Genomic DNA, 18,531 nt, shown 5'->3' on the forward strand with positions numbered 1-18,531 from the left:
GGATTTGGAACATAGATATATATAATAGACTTCCACAAGACGGCATGGTCACTATGTACATGCATGCACGTGCGTGTACGTGCGCTGCAATCTGATTGGCTGAAACTTTAAACAGTTATAACTCTCTAGGTTTTCAACCAAACGGGGTGGGATTTAGATCATAGATAGATGTAATTGACTTCTACAAGAAGGTATGGTCACCATGCTAATATATGCACGTGCGTGCACGTGAAATGAGTAAAATCAAAAATACATTTGAATGAGCGTATATTTAATGATTTTGGATTAAATACATTAATGTTTAATGTATAAAAATGTATAGATTGTTTAGACAAGATGATATAGTCATTACGCTAATGCATTCACATGCGCATGCGTGCAATGCTAAAATTTGAATGAAATTGGTACACTTCTGGGTTTACTTAACGTTGTTAAAACCTCAAATGTATAGAATTTGTCTTATTTAATGAAGCTTACAGGAAATATGGCACCAAAAGGGAATTGGGGAGCGTTTGGTAGCATCTGTAACGGTCCCCGTTACAATTAGCACTAGTTGAAATATGCATCACAATAAAGAAATAAACTCCGTAAAAGCTCAATAGTAAACACACTGTCATTACTCCGTACAGACAAGCACGTTGATACACCTAGTCCGTGCTAATCATATTTTGGTCAGGGAAAATATCACAAGTGGAAAGAGAAGTTATTTGGTTTTTGCGCGGCTGAAGGGGGGGGGTTATAACTGCTGTTCAGAAGCTATAATTGTGAATTGTCTTACATGTAGTTCTAATATACATTATAATCAAAGTCATGTATATAGTCTGCAGTTGGTTTGCGTCGCAAAATTCATTTGTCAATTATCATGATTATAACTGATAATTGTAGTACTAATCTCAAATCTAAACCAAGTAATTTGATGCACGGCAATTATTTACTTCAAATCTTAAAAGCAATGACCCAGAATATTTTTTTATGTGTATATAGATCTATACGTTCTTTAACACACAAACACACGAAGAAATGCCATCCACTGTTCAGATTGACATTTAGGCATTTGATTTTTTATGCGGGGTGGGGGGGGGGGGGGGGCGCGCGACATGACCGTTATCAAAATATTCTTGGAAGACGGACATCTCTGCCGAATTCAATTTTGAAAATTTTATTTTTAAATGTGTCACTCCGACCACAATGTATGTGCATTTTGAGGTATGTATAAATGTTTTATAATTATGGTGTTATAGAGAGGCTTTTGAGATTTCACTATCCTTGTCTGATAGTGTAGGTACTTTTTTTATATTTAAAAATTTTCTCTGTAGGAGTATTTGGGAGATAATTCTAAAAGCTAAGATAGGGATTCTTGACACTGGTTGAATACGGATAATTTTATTTACTAACTGTATATTGAACTAACTCTCTCTCTCTCTCTCTCTCTCCCTCTCTCTGTAACCATCTGTAACCATCTCTTAGGGCAATAATACGTATAAGATCCTACACTTTGTGCCGTCCATTTATTAATCCTTAGGACAGATCAAGAGTTTTTAAACTAGAGGTATTGTGAGCAATGAGCTCACTAAATGATACCCCTGCCGCCCATATGGTTATAAGAGGATTTGCAGATAGGAGATGGGTACCCTAAAGCGTAGCAGACCTACGGACGGACATAACTTTTACTATATACCCTCCCACTTTTCAAGCGGGAGATAAAATAAACGTGAAATATACATCACAGGAATGGGTACATCGGGAACTTTCTCAAATACCTTCTCAAACGCATTGGCGTCGGAAGCAAATTGAAACTGGGGGGGGGGCTAAGTGCAAAGAAATTTTTTTATACATTCAAAATATCTGTCAAGCTTAAAAAAGGGGGAATGTCCTTTTCCTAAACACAAATCTCCTATTTCGTGTGGGGGAAGGGGGGTGGGGGTGGGGTGGGTTCGAACTTCAGTAACAAATTTTTTCTCCAAACACCAACACATTCCTCTTTTTTAACTTATACTGCGACTTGTCTGTGAAAAGCAGGGGGAGGGGGAGGCTAAACCTACGCAGCAATATTCAATGTCTATACTAAGTATATATTTGTAAAAAAACCCCCACCCCCCCCCCTATGCTCAAACGACACTTCAATGCTGAACCTGGACAAGAAACAAGAGAATTTTTAAAAAGCTAATTGTAGGTAGAATGTGGATTTCTCACGGGGAGTTTCCTCTCTCTTCTTTTTATCTGTTTTTTCTAGTAATCATTAATTTTTTATGTCTAGAAATTTAATTCACATTAAATTATCATTTCATTATTATTGTACCACAGAATCAAACTAGTTTATTATACTCCGCGCAACAAGTTGCGTGAGGTAACATGTTTTGGACCCATCAGTCAGCCCTTTTTTTTTGGGGGGGGGGGGGGGGGGGGGGCAGCGCAACTTCTTATAAACTAATGCACAGAGTTTTGTTGAACTATGCTGATATTCATAGGAGTCAATGTGTCTGTATTTGTACACCACCAGGAAATTCCGAAATCTTTATTTTTTCGGAATTTCCGCACTTTTACATTTAGATTTTGGCCATATCTTGAATATAAAGATAAGCAGTTTGTCAGCACAATTCCTCATAAACCGGTGCATATAATTTCGTCAAACTTAGCAGATAATTAGGACACAACGTGTATAGATGTGCATATTACAAGGAAATTACGATTCCTTTATTTTTTCTGTGAATTTCAGCACTTCGACTTTTGTGGGAGCGTGGGGTATGTGAATTTACTCACTTTTTCTTTCATTGTGCATAAAATTATAAATAACTTTAAATCAAATTATATTTTGTCTAATAAAGCCAATACACAGTATTTATTTGATTATATTTGATCATAAAGAAATCCCATCTGTTTCAGACGTTTTTCTTAAAATGTTTTTATGAGAGGATATGCATGTTCTATCCCCCCCCCCCTTCACAGGAAAATATCTTCATATCTTCAAAAGTTGAATGATTCGTAATGATGCATGCTTTATTATAAATTTGATGAAGTTAAACCATGTTTTAAAAATTTTATTTACACCATTTACAGACAAGAGTAATGTTTATTCTTGAAAAAAAAAAATTATTTGCATTTTCTTCAGTCAACCCCACGGCGCTTTCAACCTTTGATATTTTCCCTGAACAAATAAAATGATCGGCATGGACCACGTGTGTCCAAGCAGTTTTTTTTACTGTTGAGTTAGCAATGGATAACATGATTTCTGAGATGCATTTTTCAATAAAAGTAAAATAGGATAATTCTTTCGACATGTGCACATCCCTGTAACGATAGCAGTATATATTCAGGTAAATATTTCTATCACTGCGTTTGACGCGTTTTCTCGACTGACCTGCATGGAATTTTTGCTCTACTTGAATGTTTTCCATGTAAGTGTATTTTCTATATTGCAGCAAATGCATTCAAAAATAATTTTATTCTCGGTATAGTTCTAGTTTTTGTTGAATTTTTACTTTTCAACCATGTATTGCATGGTCAGTTTATGGACTCCTCTTAAAACTATGATATCGGAGATGTGCACATGTCGACAGCCGGGATAGAAAATCACTCAAGTGAAACAGTTCTAAAAGGCTATATATAGCAGGTACAAGTGGCCAAAAATGTTCGATTAAATATGGCGGAATCGAAGAAATATGGCGGACAAAGGCGTACAGGAATGAAGTAAGTCGTACAAAGATGAAAAATGATGCCTTTTTAAGAGTTCATGTCAGCTTTAACATGTCAACAAGAGGTTAATTCTATGTAAATGTTCTCACTGAACAGATTCAAAATCATGATATTTTTTAGTAGAAAATATAGAGCGCAAGGTTGTTCAACAAAGATATTTTCAGAAAAGTTGTATAAATATAATATACACATTATATTTTGATCTCAATTCTGAACAAATCTGCGCTCGATGTTTACGAAAGCTCTGTAAAGTGGGTACCTGTCACAAATTTCTTTTGATATTCATGAAAATCAAGGGACCCCACCTTCAAAACACAGCTTGGAGTGTTGTCTATTGCAATTATTTTATATTTCTAAACGTTGGTGCAAATACTACAGACATAAGAGAATAATAAAATTTACTTTCTAAATGTCCTAATGAAAGTTTAAGTTTTGACGAGTACCCGGGGACCACAGATAATGCCTTATTGAGACTTGTTCTTTAGTAGAAATATTTTCGCAATAAATTCAAAAGAGTTATATTGAAAGGTTTTTTTTAATATCATGAACTGTTTCATTTTTTTCCCTAGAATTTACAAATAAGAGAAAAAATCGGATCGCAGCGCAGGTCAAAATTCAGTTATTTACAAACAATACACTAAATCATTTCTGTAACGATATTCTTTGTTAAATGAAACAACAAGAAAAAAAATCATAAACGGTTAAATTAGGACCTGTTTCATCGATAAATATTTTAAATTATGGCTCAACATTTTGCATCGTCTAAAAGAAATCATTTTGAGATTAAAGGTAAACGCCAAATACGATGACGTTTTAGAACGTCACGGAGCAGAAGATAATGAAGCGATTTTGTGATATACTTGGGTAAAATCCTGAATTAACTCTAAAAGTATTGTAGAAAACAATATGTCAGTCGCGCACATGTGTGTAAATGAAACACCCAGGTAGCACAAAACATTTTCAAAACATTTTATTGGTGTTGTAAAAAGGTTTTTTCGAAACATTTCAGACTAAACATTTTTAAAATGTTTTTAAAACATTTCCTCTCTCATTAAAACATCTTAAAAACATTTTTAAAATGTTTTCAAGAAGCTTATGATTAAATCCTTTTGGGACATTTTTCTAAAATATTTTTGAAACGTTTTAAAAATGTTTCAAAAGGAACGTTTAGCTTTCAAATATGAAAGATTTTTATATAACGTTTTAAAAACGTTCTAAAAACATGAAATGAAACATTCCTTTTACATAAATCTGAAACATTGCATAAAGATGTTTCTGAAACATTTGGAAGGAACGTTGTCAAAATGTTTTTGAAACATTCTTAATTCATTTAAGGGTATTTATAACTTCCAAATATAAAAGATCTTATAAAACGTTTTAAAAACGTTCTTAAAACATGAAATGAAACATTCTTTTTGTGTAAATCGGAAACATTGCATATACATTTCTGAAACACTTGTAAGGAACATTTTTAAAATATTTTAAAAACATTCTTAATATCGCTGTTAGTTAAAAACATTCAATTCCGGATATTTTTCGGCCTAGGCAGTGAAAATGTTTATTTAAAACATTAACTAAAATGATTATTTTCACTACAATTGAAACATTTTAATTATAGTTTTTGTAACATTTTTCTGAAACATTTTCACAATGTTTCTGAAACATTTATGTAATTGCGGCACAATTTAATTCATTTAGTAACTTTTAGAGATGTTTTTGAGAATGATCTTAGAACATTCAATTTAATGTGTTTTCTTTTTTTAAAGACTTCATTTTTCATTGATGTTGTTATTTTCAAAATGTTCTTAAAACATTCAAATAATGTCTGATTGCGATTTTCCTAAAATTTAGTTTATGAAGAAAAAAAAGAATACATAGAAAGAATAGTGTAAAAATGAGGATTTGTAGAAATTCTTTCATTGAAAGATTTTTTCCGGTATTTTATAATGATTTCTAGTTTTGGCTTATTGATTAAACAGACATAATTTTTAAAAGTCCTTTGATTAAACAAATCAAAAAATCAATAAATGAAAAGATAGGCAAACAAAAAAATTAAAATATAAATAAATGTATAAAATCAAAAGCATTAAATAAAACTCTTAAATGTCTTTTTTTTTAAAAAATGTTCTTCATCAAATCTGTGATCCACTCCCAGAATTTTACTCTGAGGCATTAGATAGGGATTGGCACACTGGTCAGTTTCAGTGTTATAACCTATTATGCAATTCTCCTGCTGGGCAGCGCGTTACAGAGTATAGTGGTTTGCTGCTTATCTAGGCCAAATTTTGAATTCTGGTAAACAAGATGTGCGCGCTTACTCCGTACCGATTTGAATGAGAAGACTTCGCACAATATAAACCACAATAATAACCTCGGGATTTATTAACTTTGAATGGTAAGAATTATTCCTTTATCATAGGCTTTGAAAGATCATTTAAAAACGACTTTTATACTATATGTACCAGTGCATGATCAATAACTTTGTACAAATGTATGTAGCAATGACAAAGCGTTAAGGTTATATACATATTTGATTTGAATATTTCATTCTTAAGGCAACACAATTATATCCTTGATTCAAGTATTCGTTTTCTTTGTGAAATGTTAATCATCAAACAATATGTTTATTTAAAAATGAAATTTCTTTACAGCATGGTGTTGGTTGCATCATCCGTATTTTCAAAGTCCCACATTCAAAAGACCCGCCTTTTGTGAAGGCAAAGGTGTACGTAAATACTATTACTCTTCAATAATATTGTCATAGTAATTATTTTTCTGCTTTTTTCAATGCAAATGAGGAAAGAACTTAAATTTGATATATTTATTTAAAATATTTTTTGTCTATTTTCATTGATCATCTTAGATACATTAGATGTAGAACGCTGATACAAACACAATCTTCCTTATCTTTACAGATTGTGCTATTCTTTCCGAGGGTCAGATTCCTTATCAGCCTTTTCAGTGTACGTGATTCTAACGGCCGCCATTCTAACCAAGTCTTATAGATCCTCCACTCTGTTCGACCTATACAGTGAACATTGGATTTCTGTGATTCTGTTCTTTTAAAATTCAGTGAATGGATTAGACGCCGTTTTCAACCTTTAAAAACCCGGTGACTTGAAAGAAAATAAATTAAAACTTGTACCGAAAATGGAATTTAAATGTGATTAACATATTGAATATGGGTTTGTATTAAATGTTCAAAAATTAAATATAATTTGTGTTTATTTCTTTTAAAAATATAAATACTTCATTATTTAATAAGAAAAAGTAAAAATTCAGGAAAAATACTTTTGTAACCTCGACTTTAATGTTTTGAAAACGTTTTAAAAACCAAACAATTTAAACGTGAATAAGACATTTTTGAAAAACAATGTTATGATAACATTTGTTAAAATATTTTGTAAAATGTTTTAAAAACATTTTAAAAACCATACAAAATCACGCGATTAAAACATTGTTGAAAAATGTTTTTGTAATATTTAAAGAAAATGTTCCGGAAACATTTGCTGAAATATTTCACTAAAATGTTTCAAAAACGTTTAAAAAACCATACAAATTCACGTGATTAAAACATTATTGAAAATGTTTTTGCAACATTTTAAGAAAATGTTCTGACAACAATTTGTTGAAATATTTCATTAAAATGTTTTAAAAACGTTTAAAAAACCATACAAAATCACGTGATTAAAACATTTTAAAAAATGTTTTTGCAACATTTTGAAAATGTTTTAGAAACATTTTAAAAATGTTTTTGTGTTAGCTGGGCAGGCGGCAATTTTAGTGACAGAGAGTCTGTATCGGACAAGGATAATCTGTGACGAAACAGTTTTACTGTAACATCTTGAAAAAAAATATAAAAAAAATTAAAAAGTTGGAACATTTTGGAAAGACATATAAGCTTCAGAAGTGCTGACCTTAAAATAAAATAAAAACATTGACTATGGATATTATACAGCGAGAACAATAATGTTTTAATGAGTTGGTATTGGACTATACAGTGTGAAATGTATAAGGATAGTATTATTTAGAAATTTCGACGCACTGTTTTGACGTTACATTTCTGTTAACTGTGCTCCGTTAGTACATAACATGTTGATTTTAAAATGAAGTTAATTGGTTTATGTGAAATCGACTTGAATGAATTACTTCACACATTCACAAAAATGTATATTTTTACACTTAATATCATGCTTATTTTAAATTTCTTGAAAGAAGCAGAATGAATATTGAAATAGTCCACGAACTTTCTGAACAACCCTCGTAGGTAAACTGAGCTGAAAGCTCAAATGAGTTTTTTTTCTGATTTCCTTTTATAAGGGTCCGTCCGTCTGTTCAGCTGTTCGTCCGTCTCTGAACATTTCACATTTTCGACTTGTTTTCAAAAAAGGCTGAACGAGTTCTGACCAATGCTGATGAAAAGTATCCCTTGGTAAAGGGAATTCTCATTTGTTCAAATAAAGTGCCATGTAAGGGGGTGGGGGTGGGGGGACTATGAAGATAACGCAAAAATAGGGTGAGGTCAGCAAAAAGAAACTTTTCCTCAAGAATCACTGGATCAATAAAGGTGAATCTTATGTAAAGACTTTCAAAGGTTGTATAGATTTTAAATTGTTCAAATTATGGCAAAGTGTAAGCCTAGGGTTGGACTGGAATAAGAAATCTCAGTTTAATATTGAAATACATTGTATTTGGGAAAAATCTTTCAAATCTTCTTCTAAAAAACCACTGGACAGATTTTTAATGTATCATAGATTCTAAATGGTTCATAAGAGGGGGAAAGGGGACAGAATAGGGAATCAAAGTATACGTATAACATTGAAAAAAAAATAGGAAAAGACGTTTAAAATCTGTGAAATATGGATAAAAATCTTTTAAAATCTATTTCAGAATTTCTGGACAAGAAAAGCAAACACTTATTCAAAACATTCTTGATGTAGTGTTGTTTCTATATATTTTTCCAATCATGCCCCCCTGGGTAAAGGATGGGGCAACAATAACAAAGTTTGGCTTGAAAATTTTTTGAATGTTGTTTAAAATGAGATTCCAAGAACCGCTAGCCTGGAAAAGTGGAACCTTATATTAAAGATTCCAGAGGATAATGTTGATTATGAATCATTTAATCATAGTTTTTTAGGGTTGGCTGGATCGGATCCATATAATGTTGTAACATAGATCAATTTTCGTTCAAATCAAACCCCCTGTGTATATAATGGAGTCATAAAAGGCAAAAAATAAAGAGTAATATTTTTTCTGGCGGGAAATCAAAGCCAAAGTTGTCTCAGATGAGCGTTGTGGCTCCTGGTTTTTTTATGCTTTATGACATTAATTATCAATTTATAAGATATATATAAGGATAAACTTTGCAAAGCGTTTTAAGTTATGTTCTTCGGTCATTATATATCGAAAATACATTATTTATATCCTTATTCATAAATCAAAACTGCCTCGTCGTCAACTGCCATGCTTGATTACATACACTGTACCACAGCTCTTCTCTGTAACATGGACTTCAATTTCATTTGAGCCATCCAATACCATCCAATGCGGAAAGGGCCCTTATGTAATTTGACGTCATAATGTGAAAATCACGACGGTAAAGCTAATGTCATATCATGCAAGTTGCAAAACATTTCTTAACAATCCAACATACTCTGCACATATTATCTGTATCCGTATTATTTCAGTCCATTACAATCAATATTTTCACCCTTATTTTTTTTTCTTTGTGATAACTCTTTGAAAGTTAGCGGAGTTGATTTCTTGATAATTTTATCGGAATGTAAATTCGGCAGGTCAATAGGTCAGGAGCGAAGGCGGCCTAATATGCTAGCAAATCTAGTGCGAATCTGTCTCTGTGTTTGACGCTAAGGAGGCCAAATATGCATGTAGATCTCGTGCGGCTGTCTTTGTGTTTGATGTCAAAGGATGAGGACTATTAGAATTTGTATGAGAGTCCTAGTGTAATTTAAATCTATGTCTACAAAGTTAAAGCCTAAATCTACATTTTTTTTTACAAAGAAATGGAAATATACTATAAGGAATCACTGTCTAATTAGTATAGTATGTCAGGGACATAAAAGATAGTGGGAAACATGGGATAATTTATGCAAAGCGGACATCGACAGTTATGCAAAATTATCACATGTTTGTTACTATTGTTGATGCCCTGGCATACTATACTAACTAGGCTTTGATTCCTTAATTCCTTAATTAAAAGTATATATGTTAACTGTAGGTACGTGTTAAAAGTGTCGCCAGGCAATGTCCAATTCTTTTAAGGTACATTCATTTAACTTTTCAAAAAAATAAAAATGAATTTTAATACCGGTAAAGATGAACCTCGTTACCGTGAATTTGATGAAAGTTGTTGGAAAACGAAATGAATGACTTGAGGGTCTCGCCACATTCCAATCACTCCATTCCTTTATCGTTAACGAAACGCAACCAGCAAGAGGGCCTGAACGGTGTTTGATGTAAAAAGTTGCGTACAATTTTGAGTGATTTTATATTTTCATTCATATTGAATTTATTTATTCCTTGATTGTTGGTTATTCCATTCTTTACTATTTATAGTTAAACTGCAAGTCTGCTCTTTTCAGTTTTAAGTATTTACCTCTTTGTTTGCATACCATATTCTACCGTCAAATGAGACAGATTCTGTTCATTTGTTAGAATTAATATTTTTCACGCTCTGAATAACATTTATAAAAGTGATCACTTTTCAAATGAACAGTGGATTAAATTAAATCAAGTGTGCAAAAGAAAAAAAAAAGTGTGGCAATAATGGATAAAATCGTCCTTATTTTTCTTATCAAATTCAATTATCAGGATTGATATTGAACTAAAAAAAATTAATATTAGAATTTTACATTTCATGCAAAATTAGTTTATTGATTTTTACTTTGATGAATTACAAATGTCCCCAAACAGCCACCTCTGCCGGGTCTAAGTAAGTCTCTGATCCTCCCACGGCCTGTATCTGTACATATCGTCCAACTGTTTCAGAAGGGCACCATACAGAAAACTTTTCTCCAACGTGTGCAGGTCCATGGAAATGACCGCATAAGACCATATCATTGAAATTCGCTGTTTTGCCTACTCTGACGTCTACGTCGTGAAGTCGGCCACCTATGTAAAATACGTTGATACAATAAAAATACAAGCCAGAAGGGAAAATGCATCTCGTACATTTTATTTTACAATCAGGTTTTTTTTTTTAATTATTACTTAAGATACAAAAATATGACGAAATGTTATTTGAATTTAAAATGGACTAAAATATATTTCAAAATCAAAATATAAATAAACATTCTGAAAAGATATTTTAATAGGTAGGCCTTACCATTTTTTTTTTTCAACCTTTGAATTGTTAGTATGTTTCATCATTTAAAGTTTTCATACATTAATATCAAGCAATTCAGTTACGTGTATATGGCAAGTTTAAAAAAGCTGATGCATAATCGTAGTAACAACGCTCGGTTTTAATGTAAAAATTATGATACGTATATATAGAAATATTTCCATTTCTAATTTTACTCCGTGATAACCCTTTGAAAGTTAGTGAAGCTAATTTCTTGATAATTCTACCGGAAAATAAATTATGGATGTCAATAGGTCAGGAGCTTAGGAGGCATAATAAGCATGCAAATCTCGTTTGCATCTGTCTCCTAGTCTGACGCTAAGGAGACCAAATATGCATGAAAATCTCGTGCGGCTGCCGTTGTGCTTGACGTCAGCGGGTGAGGACTATTGAAATTGGGATGGCACTCCTCGTGTAATTTAAATCTGTGTCTACATGTTTAAAGTGAAAATCTACAATTTTATTTCACAATGAAATGGAAATATAAGGAATCACTTTCTAGTTAGTATAGTATGCCAGGGACATTGTTCTATTTCTTTTCATTTTTTTTTGGATATAATTAATTATATAATTAAGTTGAGTTTAAAAGTTTGATTTACCGGGTATATATAATTAATTATATCAAAAATGAAAAGAAATAGCACAGTGTCCGGTTATTAATATTAGAATAAAAAAAATTACAAGGAAACAATGTTAGAAAAACGTAATGCTTTATTATTTCTTTCAGCTTCAGTTATATAATCAATTATATATTATACATTTTATACACGTTTGTAGTCCTCAACATGCTCAACGCTTTGTACATTAAATTTCTCGAGAAAGAACTTCTCAAAACTATATTTAAATAACGATTAGAGGGTTAATATATAATTGTTGATTACTTACCACAGCAATTCGGTCTAGTGAAGACCTCAACTTCGGTAACTTCATGGTCCTCTCCAAGATCAATCCTAAGCCATGCCGATTTTTCTTTCTTGGTATGGGAGAAGTCTGTTAGGTCACCATTGACAGCATTCGATGCTGGATATTTTTCAGAATTATATTCGGAACTTTGAACCGCAGACTTTCCATACGCCACATTTTTACAGGCGTGCATGTTGTTATGGTGGTTATCTGCAGCAGTAGCAGCGAAGCAGACGACCAGAAGGAAAACAAGCGTCAGAGAACCCGCCATTATCGACATTGGAAAATCGCATCGATAATGAATTCTTCTCCTGCTCAAAATTTCTTTTTATTGAGAATTTTAAAGCAATAATGCGTCAGCTAAATAATAAAATTACACATGTGACAAAGTCACAGATGTACAGGTAATTTTGGGATATTTTAGTAATGTATTGAAAAGTTTCCCACAAACTTTAATTCTTGTGGCTTAGCAATTACGAATAAATTAAATTCCTAATGATATAAATTCCAATTAATGTGATTTTCAAACACGTTATTGAAAAATATCTCGAAAAAAAAAATTTTAACAGGAAGAATGTGTTTGATAAATAATCACCTTATCTTCATGCAAAGCATAAAAATATTTAAAATCAGTATTTGGATTTTTTTTCACAAGAAGGACCACAAAGTAAAATAGAGTAAAAAATGTTTATTTTTGTGTTAATTTTTAATATGTTAGTTTTATTGATAAATTGTGAAAAATTTGAATTCAATTCTAACACTTTACACATTTGTTATATTATTCAATGCATTCAAATTCATTACTGGAAACACACTACAATATATTCCGTCTAGTTTTCCTATGTTCTCCTAAGGGCTTTGGAAACTAACATCAAGTAATAAAGTAAACAAAAAATGGGATGGCTAAAGTCATATAAAATAATATTGGATCGATCATAAAAGAAGGGTTCATCATAATTATGCTACTTAACCCTGCTATTAATTCCTAAACAGGCTACGTTTGACGTATAACATAATATTCTGATTTTTATCTGAAACATTGCACGAGACAATTATACTAAAAATTGACACGAGTACAATATATTCAAATTTTGTTATATTTATTCAAATATTTACATTTGCAAATGTTTCCGTTTCTATAACACTATTGAAAGCAATACGTATCTATTACTGTATAAATACGGGTTCCTCGAACGTCATAAACGTTCGACGTAATTTATCTGTGAAGTCATAAAGATTCGACGCGTTTTTCGGGCTTCATAGAATTTGATCTCGTGACCAACCAGTATTTATATCCCGATAGATGTTTTTAAATGATGCATTATTTCTTAAATAAATTAATAAACGAAATGGTTTGGTAAATATAGGTGAATAAAAAAATTATTAATAAAGAAGAATAGGTAAAATATCAAAATAGTTTTCATTAAACTCGTTACTTTAAAACGGATTATAAATGTTTAGCTATCATCTAAAAGGTATTGCACAATTAATAGGTTTCCCCATCATCTCTTGATAAAATTTATATACATGTATCAACTGTTTAATGTTTAATGTCTATGAAAGCAGTAAATTGATTTTGCCTGTTCGACCCTCTTGTCTAGCTGTGTGTCTGTTTGCAAATTATCCTTTACAATAACTTTAATTGGTTAATGATTATTTTTCATCTTTGAAATGGGTATTCCTTGTGACGAGACCTTTCACTGGGACACAATGTGTTGACCACTTGAGCTTACATATAAATGTGATTCATTTTTGAATGAAAACATCAATCTTAGCACTAATTTTTGAAGTCACATGTCTTTCTCTGGAAAAAAAAACATATGGAGATAAGGAACAGTATTCAAGATGAAAAGTCCATAAAACAATTTTAAAAAATAGGAGCAGAGCAGGCATGGACCCTCCAAAACATCATAGGTGGGATCAGGTGCCTTGAACGTGTGATCATCCCTTGCCGTGTTATGCTTGGGAAATAACGGGGAAATCTGTCGTCAATTCAGTGTATATAATGGACTTACAATTAGTATGAAAAACGTCAGTCAGACTCAAAAATAATGTGTATTTGCTGACAAGGTCATTGTATCGACCAAAGAATCTATAAAATGATAATTTTAAACTAGACTGCTGATATTCTTGTTTCATAAACTTCTTTGTCAATAAATTACCTCGTTTTATAAATTATTCATATGTAGATCATGCCCTTGCGTATCGAAACAACTGAGGTATAAAAACTCCGTATCCGGATGAAAAAGGTATAATGCTGCATAACAAATGGATGTTGACTATAGTAAAGTTAGTCATCATCACGTTTATCATTGAGCCTGGTTTCGATTACCATTAACGTTTTTTTAAGAAAAATATCCAAGTATGAAACAGATGTAATTTATATCTAAGAAAATACGTCGTCGATGTATTTAAATGGGGATCCGGGTTAGAATAGGTCCTCAGTACCCCTTGCTTGTCGTAAAAGGCGACTAAATGGGGTGGTCCTTCGGATGAGACCGTATAAACCGAGGCCCCGTGTCACAGAAGGTGTATGTGGCAGGATAAAGATCCCTCCCTGCTCAAAGGCCCTGAGTGCCGAGCATAGGCCTAAATTTGCAGCCCTTCACCGGCAATGGTGACGTCTCCATATCAGTGAAATATTCTGGAGAGGGACGTTAAACAGTCATAATCAATCATTGTATCTAAATGTCGCTCGGATTTGATCGAGGCCACAGCAGGTGTTTTATTCTTTTTACGCATAAAATTGTGTATAAATTCTGCTTCATATGTATACAAAAATAGATCTGCTAATAATGGGACGCAATTGGTACCCATGGAAATTCCAATATATTGTTGAAAGACCTGGTTTCCAAAAACCACATAGATTATGTCAATCAGAAACTCGAACATCTTTTTGATGTCAACTCGTGTGTACAATCAGTATACAAGTACTAGTATATTTGAGTATTTGGCCCGAATCATTTTTATTTCTTGACCTTGATGTTTAAAATGTATTCCACAAACTTTCACCTTTGTTATAAGCACCTTCTACCGAGTATTACTTCAACATATTCAATTTATACTTTTGCTTTTTGTAACTTACTATTTGTAATAAATCAGTCCCAAATGTAAATATAAGTAATAATAAGTATGATGATACCTTACTTCTTTAATACAAATTACATAATGCCGTCATTCTCGTGACGTTATATAGGTGTTATTATGACATTAAACAAAATATGATTGTGACGTTATAATAATCAAAATTGAATAAGGCGCAGAGATAAATTCAAGATTTACAGTTCACCTGGCAAAATTTTATCGCCTATTATTTACATACTGTAATGGAGACAGCCTATGTAAATTGTACATAGTAAAATATTTTGTTATAAACTTATTTTAACAGTTACGTTTTGAAAAAGTATTCTTTTCCTTATTTTACTTTGTAGAAAGAAAATAAATGAAAAATCCCTTTGCTGCAGGATTCGAATTGTTAACTACATGGTGTGTTTCTTATGATCGGATCCTTTATCTGTTGCTTATGTTCGGTTCCTGTTTGCCTATTATAATTGTAATTAGCGTCTCCTTGTTTAACAGTTTATAAGTAACTTGTTGGTTGTTATTCAACCACATAAAGGTCAAAGCAACATATTAGAATTATAACAACAAATGCGTCTATTAGAACAAAATGTGGACTTTTATGTGGACAATTTTATGTCAATGAAATTAGGAAAGAATTTTTTTCTTGGGTAATATTACTTATGCTGTTCAGTTAACTTAGTCTATAAGCTGTTTGAAGAAATATATTTGTGATTTTTTTATATTCTCTATATAAGAAGTCCTAAAAATGTCCGAAAGTTTGTAGTCGCAGTATATAACAATTCCAACTGTTTCGCAGGCTGGACTTATTTTAGTTCCAAGTAATTAAACATACCATGAGCCTTTCTAACTGATTGATATGCGGGTGCGAGTTTATCACTTTGTTTAAACAGTTTGAACAGTTTATGACAAAAGTTTACCAACATAAGTTCTATATTAGAGGGAAAAAAACATTTTACAGAATTTGAGATAAACCCTTTCTATATTTCAGCATATCCATAATTCCACAAAGTCACAGGCATAAAATGACATCTGCGAATAATTAAAGTACCCGTTTTCGCCTGTGGCTGTCTGCTTGTTTACTTTGTTACTTTAATAACGGTGACCTAATTACCTAGCACACAGCTGTAATCGTATATCTTGGTTCCTTTTTAATAGAAATGATAATTTGTTTTTATCGAACACATTTTATAACAGTCCATTAAAAAATAATATACGTCTATCGATCCTAACAAGTTGTTTTTTTTTCTTTAAGGATCTCCTCTTTCGTTTTTCTAATCATTACAAAATTGCATTACAGATTGTCCCCTCCCTTGAAAAGAGCTGTAAACTAACCATTTGTATTAATTGGTGTATCTTAAATAATTAATTAATTGGAAAGAAAACAGATAAATAAATTTACAGCAAGAAATTGATTTCGTTTGACTTGATTTTTGTTACAGGCATAAAAAAATTGATGAAGTCATTAACTAGTCCCAATAAAATTAACACACTTATACATTACAATCTTATTATACCGAGTGCTTGGGTAGTCAATCGTAGTATCGTCATAAAATATGAAAAAATAAAAAAACGAACTCGTTAGAATTTATTTAATGTGGAAAACAGAAAAAAGTTTGATTATGAAAAGTTAATAAGAATATTGGAAAACGGTTAATTTTTTGGTTATTTTTGACAGTTTGCTGAGCATTAGAAATGGGAAAATGGTAAACTCAACACACGAAAAATGTTGACGTTTGATGACGTTGCCGCGCACCAGAGAGCAGTTCAGTTTGATTTAAATGGTGTAATAACACCTCTAGAATTAGAATTAATACAGAAGAAGAATAAATAAACAAATCAACTGATCTTTAGTATATAGAATTGAAATGGGAGTTTTCTCAGTGAAGTCTTTCTTGATCGAGACCTCAGTTAGTGCAAAACATACGGTCAATCTGCTATAATTGTAATATCAAAAGACGCTGTCACTGTTAACCGTCAATATAAGATTTTCTATTAGATGAATGATGGTGGGAATACTGTCTGTAACTCACTAATAAATCATTAGAAGATTGCTCGTTTGTGCCAGATTGGTTTCCTCAACTGTTTGTGGAGACCAAAGTAGGTGCATCAATGAAATTCTTAAATTTAAGTTGGACTTATCCAACTGTTTTTTTATCGCAAAGATGAAACGTAACGCTGTTTAAGTCACTTTATCGTAATCATCCGTGCGCCGTAACGTGATACAATACATAATATAAAATCTCATAATTTGTTTATTTATGCATGCATCTATATGAAATTTGCTATGTTTATTCAGAAGGTATGTGCTAAATAGTTTTGAAATTTTCAGAACGTAGTGATGATTATTTTTTACGTCAGACAACTTGTCCACGATTTTACAGGATAACCCTCGTATATTTCAGCATAAACATAATCCCACACAGGCATATAATGACATCTGCGAATAATTAAAGTACCCGTTTTCGCCTGTGGCCGTCTGCTTGTTTACACTGTTACTTTTTTAATGGTGACCTAATTACCTAGCACACAGCTGTAATCATATATCTTGGTTCCTTTTTAATAGAAATGATAATTTGTTTTTATCGAACACATTTTATAACAGTCCATTAAAAATAATATACGTCTATCGATCCTGACAAGTTGTTTTTCTATTCTTTAAGGATCTCCTCTTTCGTTTTTCTAATCATTACAAAATTGCATTACAGATTGTCCCCTCCCTTGAAAAGAGCTGTAAACTAACCATTTGTATTAATTGGTGTATTTTAATTTATTAATTGGAGAGAAAACAGATAAATAAATTTACAAGAAATTGATTTTGTTTGACTTGATTTTTTGTTACAGGCGTAAAAAAATGATGAAGTCATTAACTAGTCCCAATTAAAATTAACACACTTATACATTACAATCTTTTTTATACCGAGTGATCGGGTATTCAAGCGTAGTATCGTTATAAAATATGAAATAAAAAAACTAAGTCGTTAGAATTTATCTTATGTGGAAAACAGAAAAAAAGTTTTAATATGAAAAGTAAATAAGAATATTGGAAAAGAATAATAGCACTAATGCCCCTGCATAGTTCCTCACAATCATGCAGACTTGACATTTGTAGAGTTATGAATTGTCTTTGTATTTTATTCAGGACGAGGAATTAAAAATTCCGGAAAAAATGTTTACAACATCAAAAATACACACATTCATGATATGAACTCATAGTCAATACATATGTACGTTTGGAACTACTTGCTTGGATGTCTGAATTACCATATTACATAGAATATGAAACGGATACGATTACAAGCTTGAATTTACAATCTTACAAGATCTGATAGTCTGGATTTTTGAAGACGATTATCCTCCATATTTAGCTATTGCCAAGGGTGATAATTTAAAAAGATTTGCGCCCAATACTCAAATACACTAGTACTTATATCCAGGAAAAGGATATGTCACTTCAAAAGTTAGTACTAAGGTTAACGTTTTTTTCAAAA

At 31.8% G+C, this 18,531-nt stretch overlaps 1 protein-coding gene across 1 annotated transcript; it reads right to left on the reverse strand.

Moving 5' to 3' along the window:
• Positions 1–10,606: 10,606 nt before the first annotated feature.
• Positions 10,607–12,230, reverse strand: LOC134229519 (fucolectin-like). Its single transcript, XM_062711298.1, has 2 exons — positions 11,942–12,230; positions 10,607–10,824 (listed from the first exon to the last, which is right to left on the reverse strand). The coding sequence occupies exons 1-2, from the start codon at positions 12,228–12,230 to the stop codon at positions 10,607–10,609; spliced, it is 507 nt and encodes a 168-aa protein (XP_062567282.1).
• Between the last annotated feature and the right edge of the window lie 6,301 nt (positions 12,231–18,531).

The sequence above is a fragment of the Saccostrea cucullata genome, unplaced genomic scaffold (assembly GCF_032062105.1).
Source record: "Saccostrea cucullata isolate Sc308-1 unplaced genomic scaffold, CSIRO_AGI_Scuc_v1 ctg2969, whole genome shotgun sequence".
Lineage (NCBI taxonomy): Eukaryota > Metazoa > Mollusca > Bivalvia > Ostreida > Ostreidae > Saccostrea > Saccostrea cuccullata.

Bases quoted from the DNA above. Each gene is read 5' to 3' on its own strand.
- LOC134229519 (XM_062711298.1), bottom strand. From the start codon at position 12,230: ATGGCGGGTTCTCTGACGCTTGTTTTCCTTCTGGTCGTCTGCTTCGCT. The intron at 10,825-11,941 runs GTAAGTAATCAA...TATTTTACATAG, and splicing joins CACTAGACCGAATTGCTGTG to GTGGCCGACTTCACGACGTA.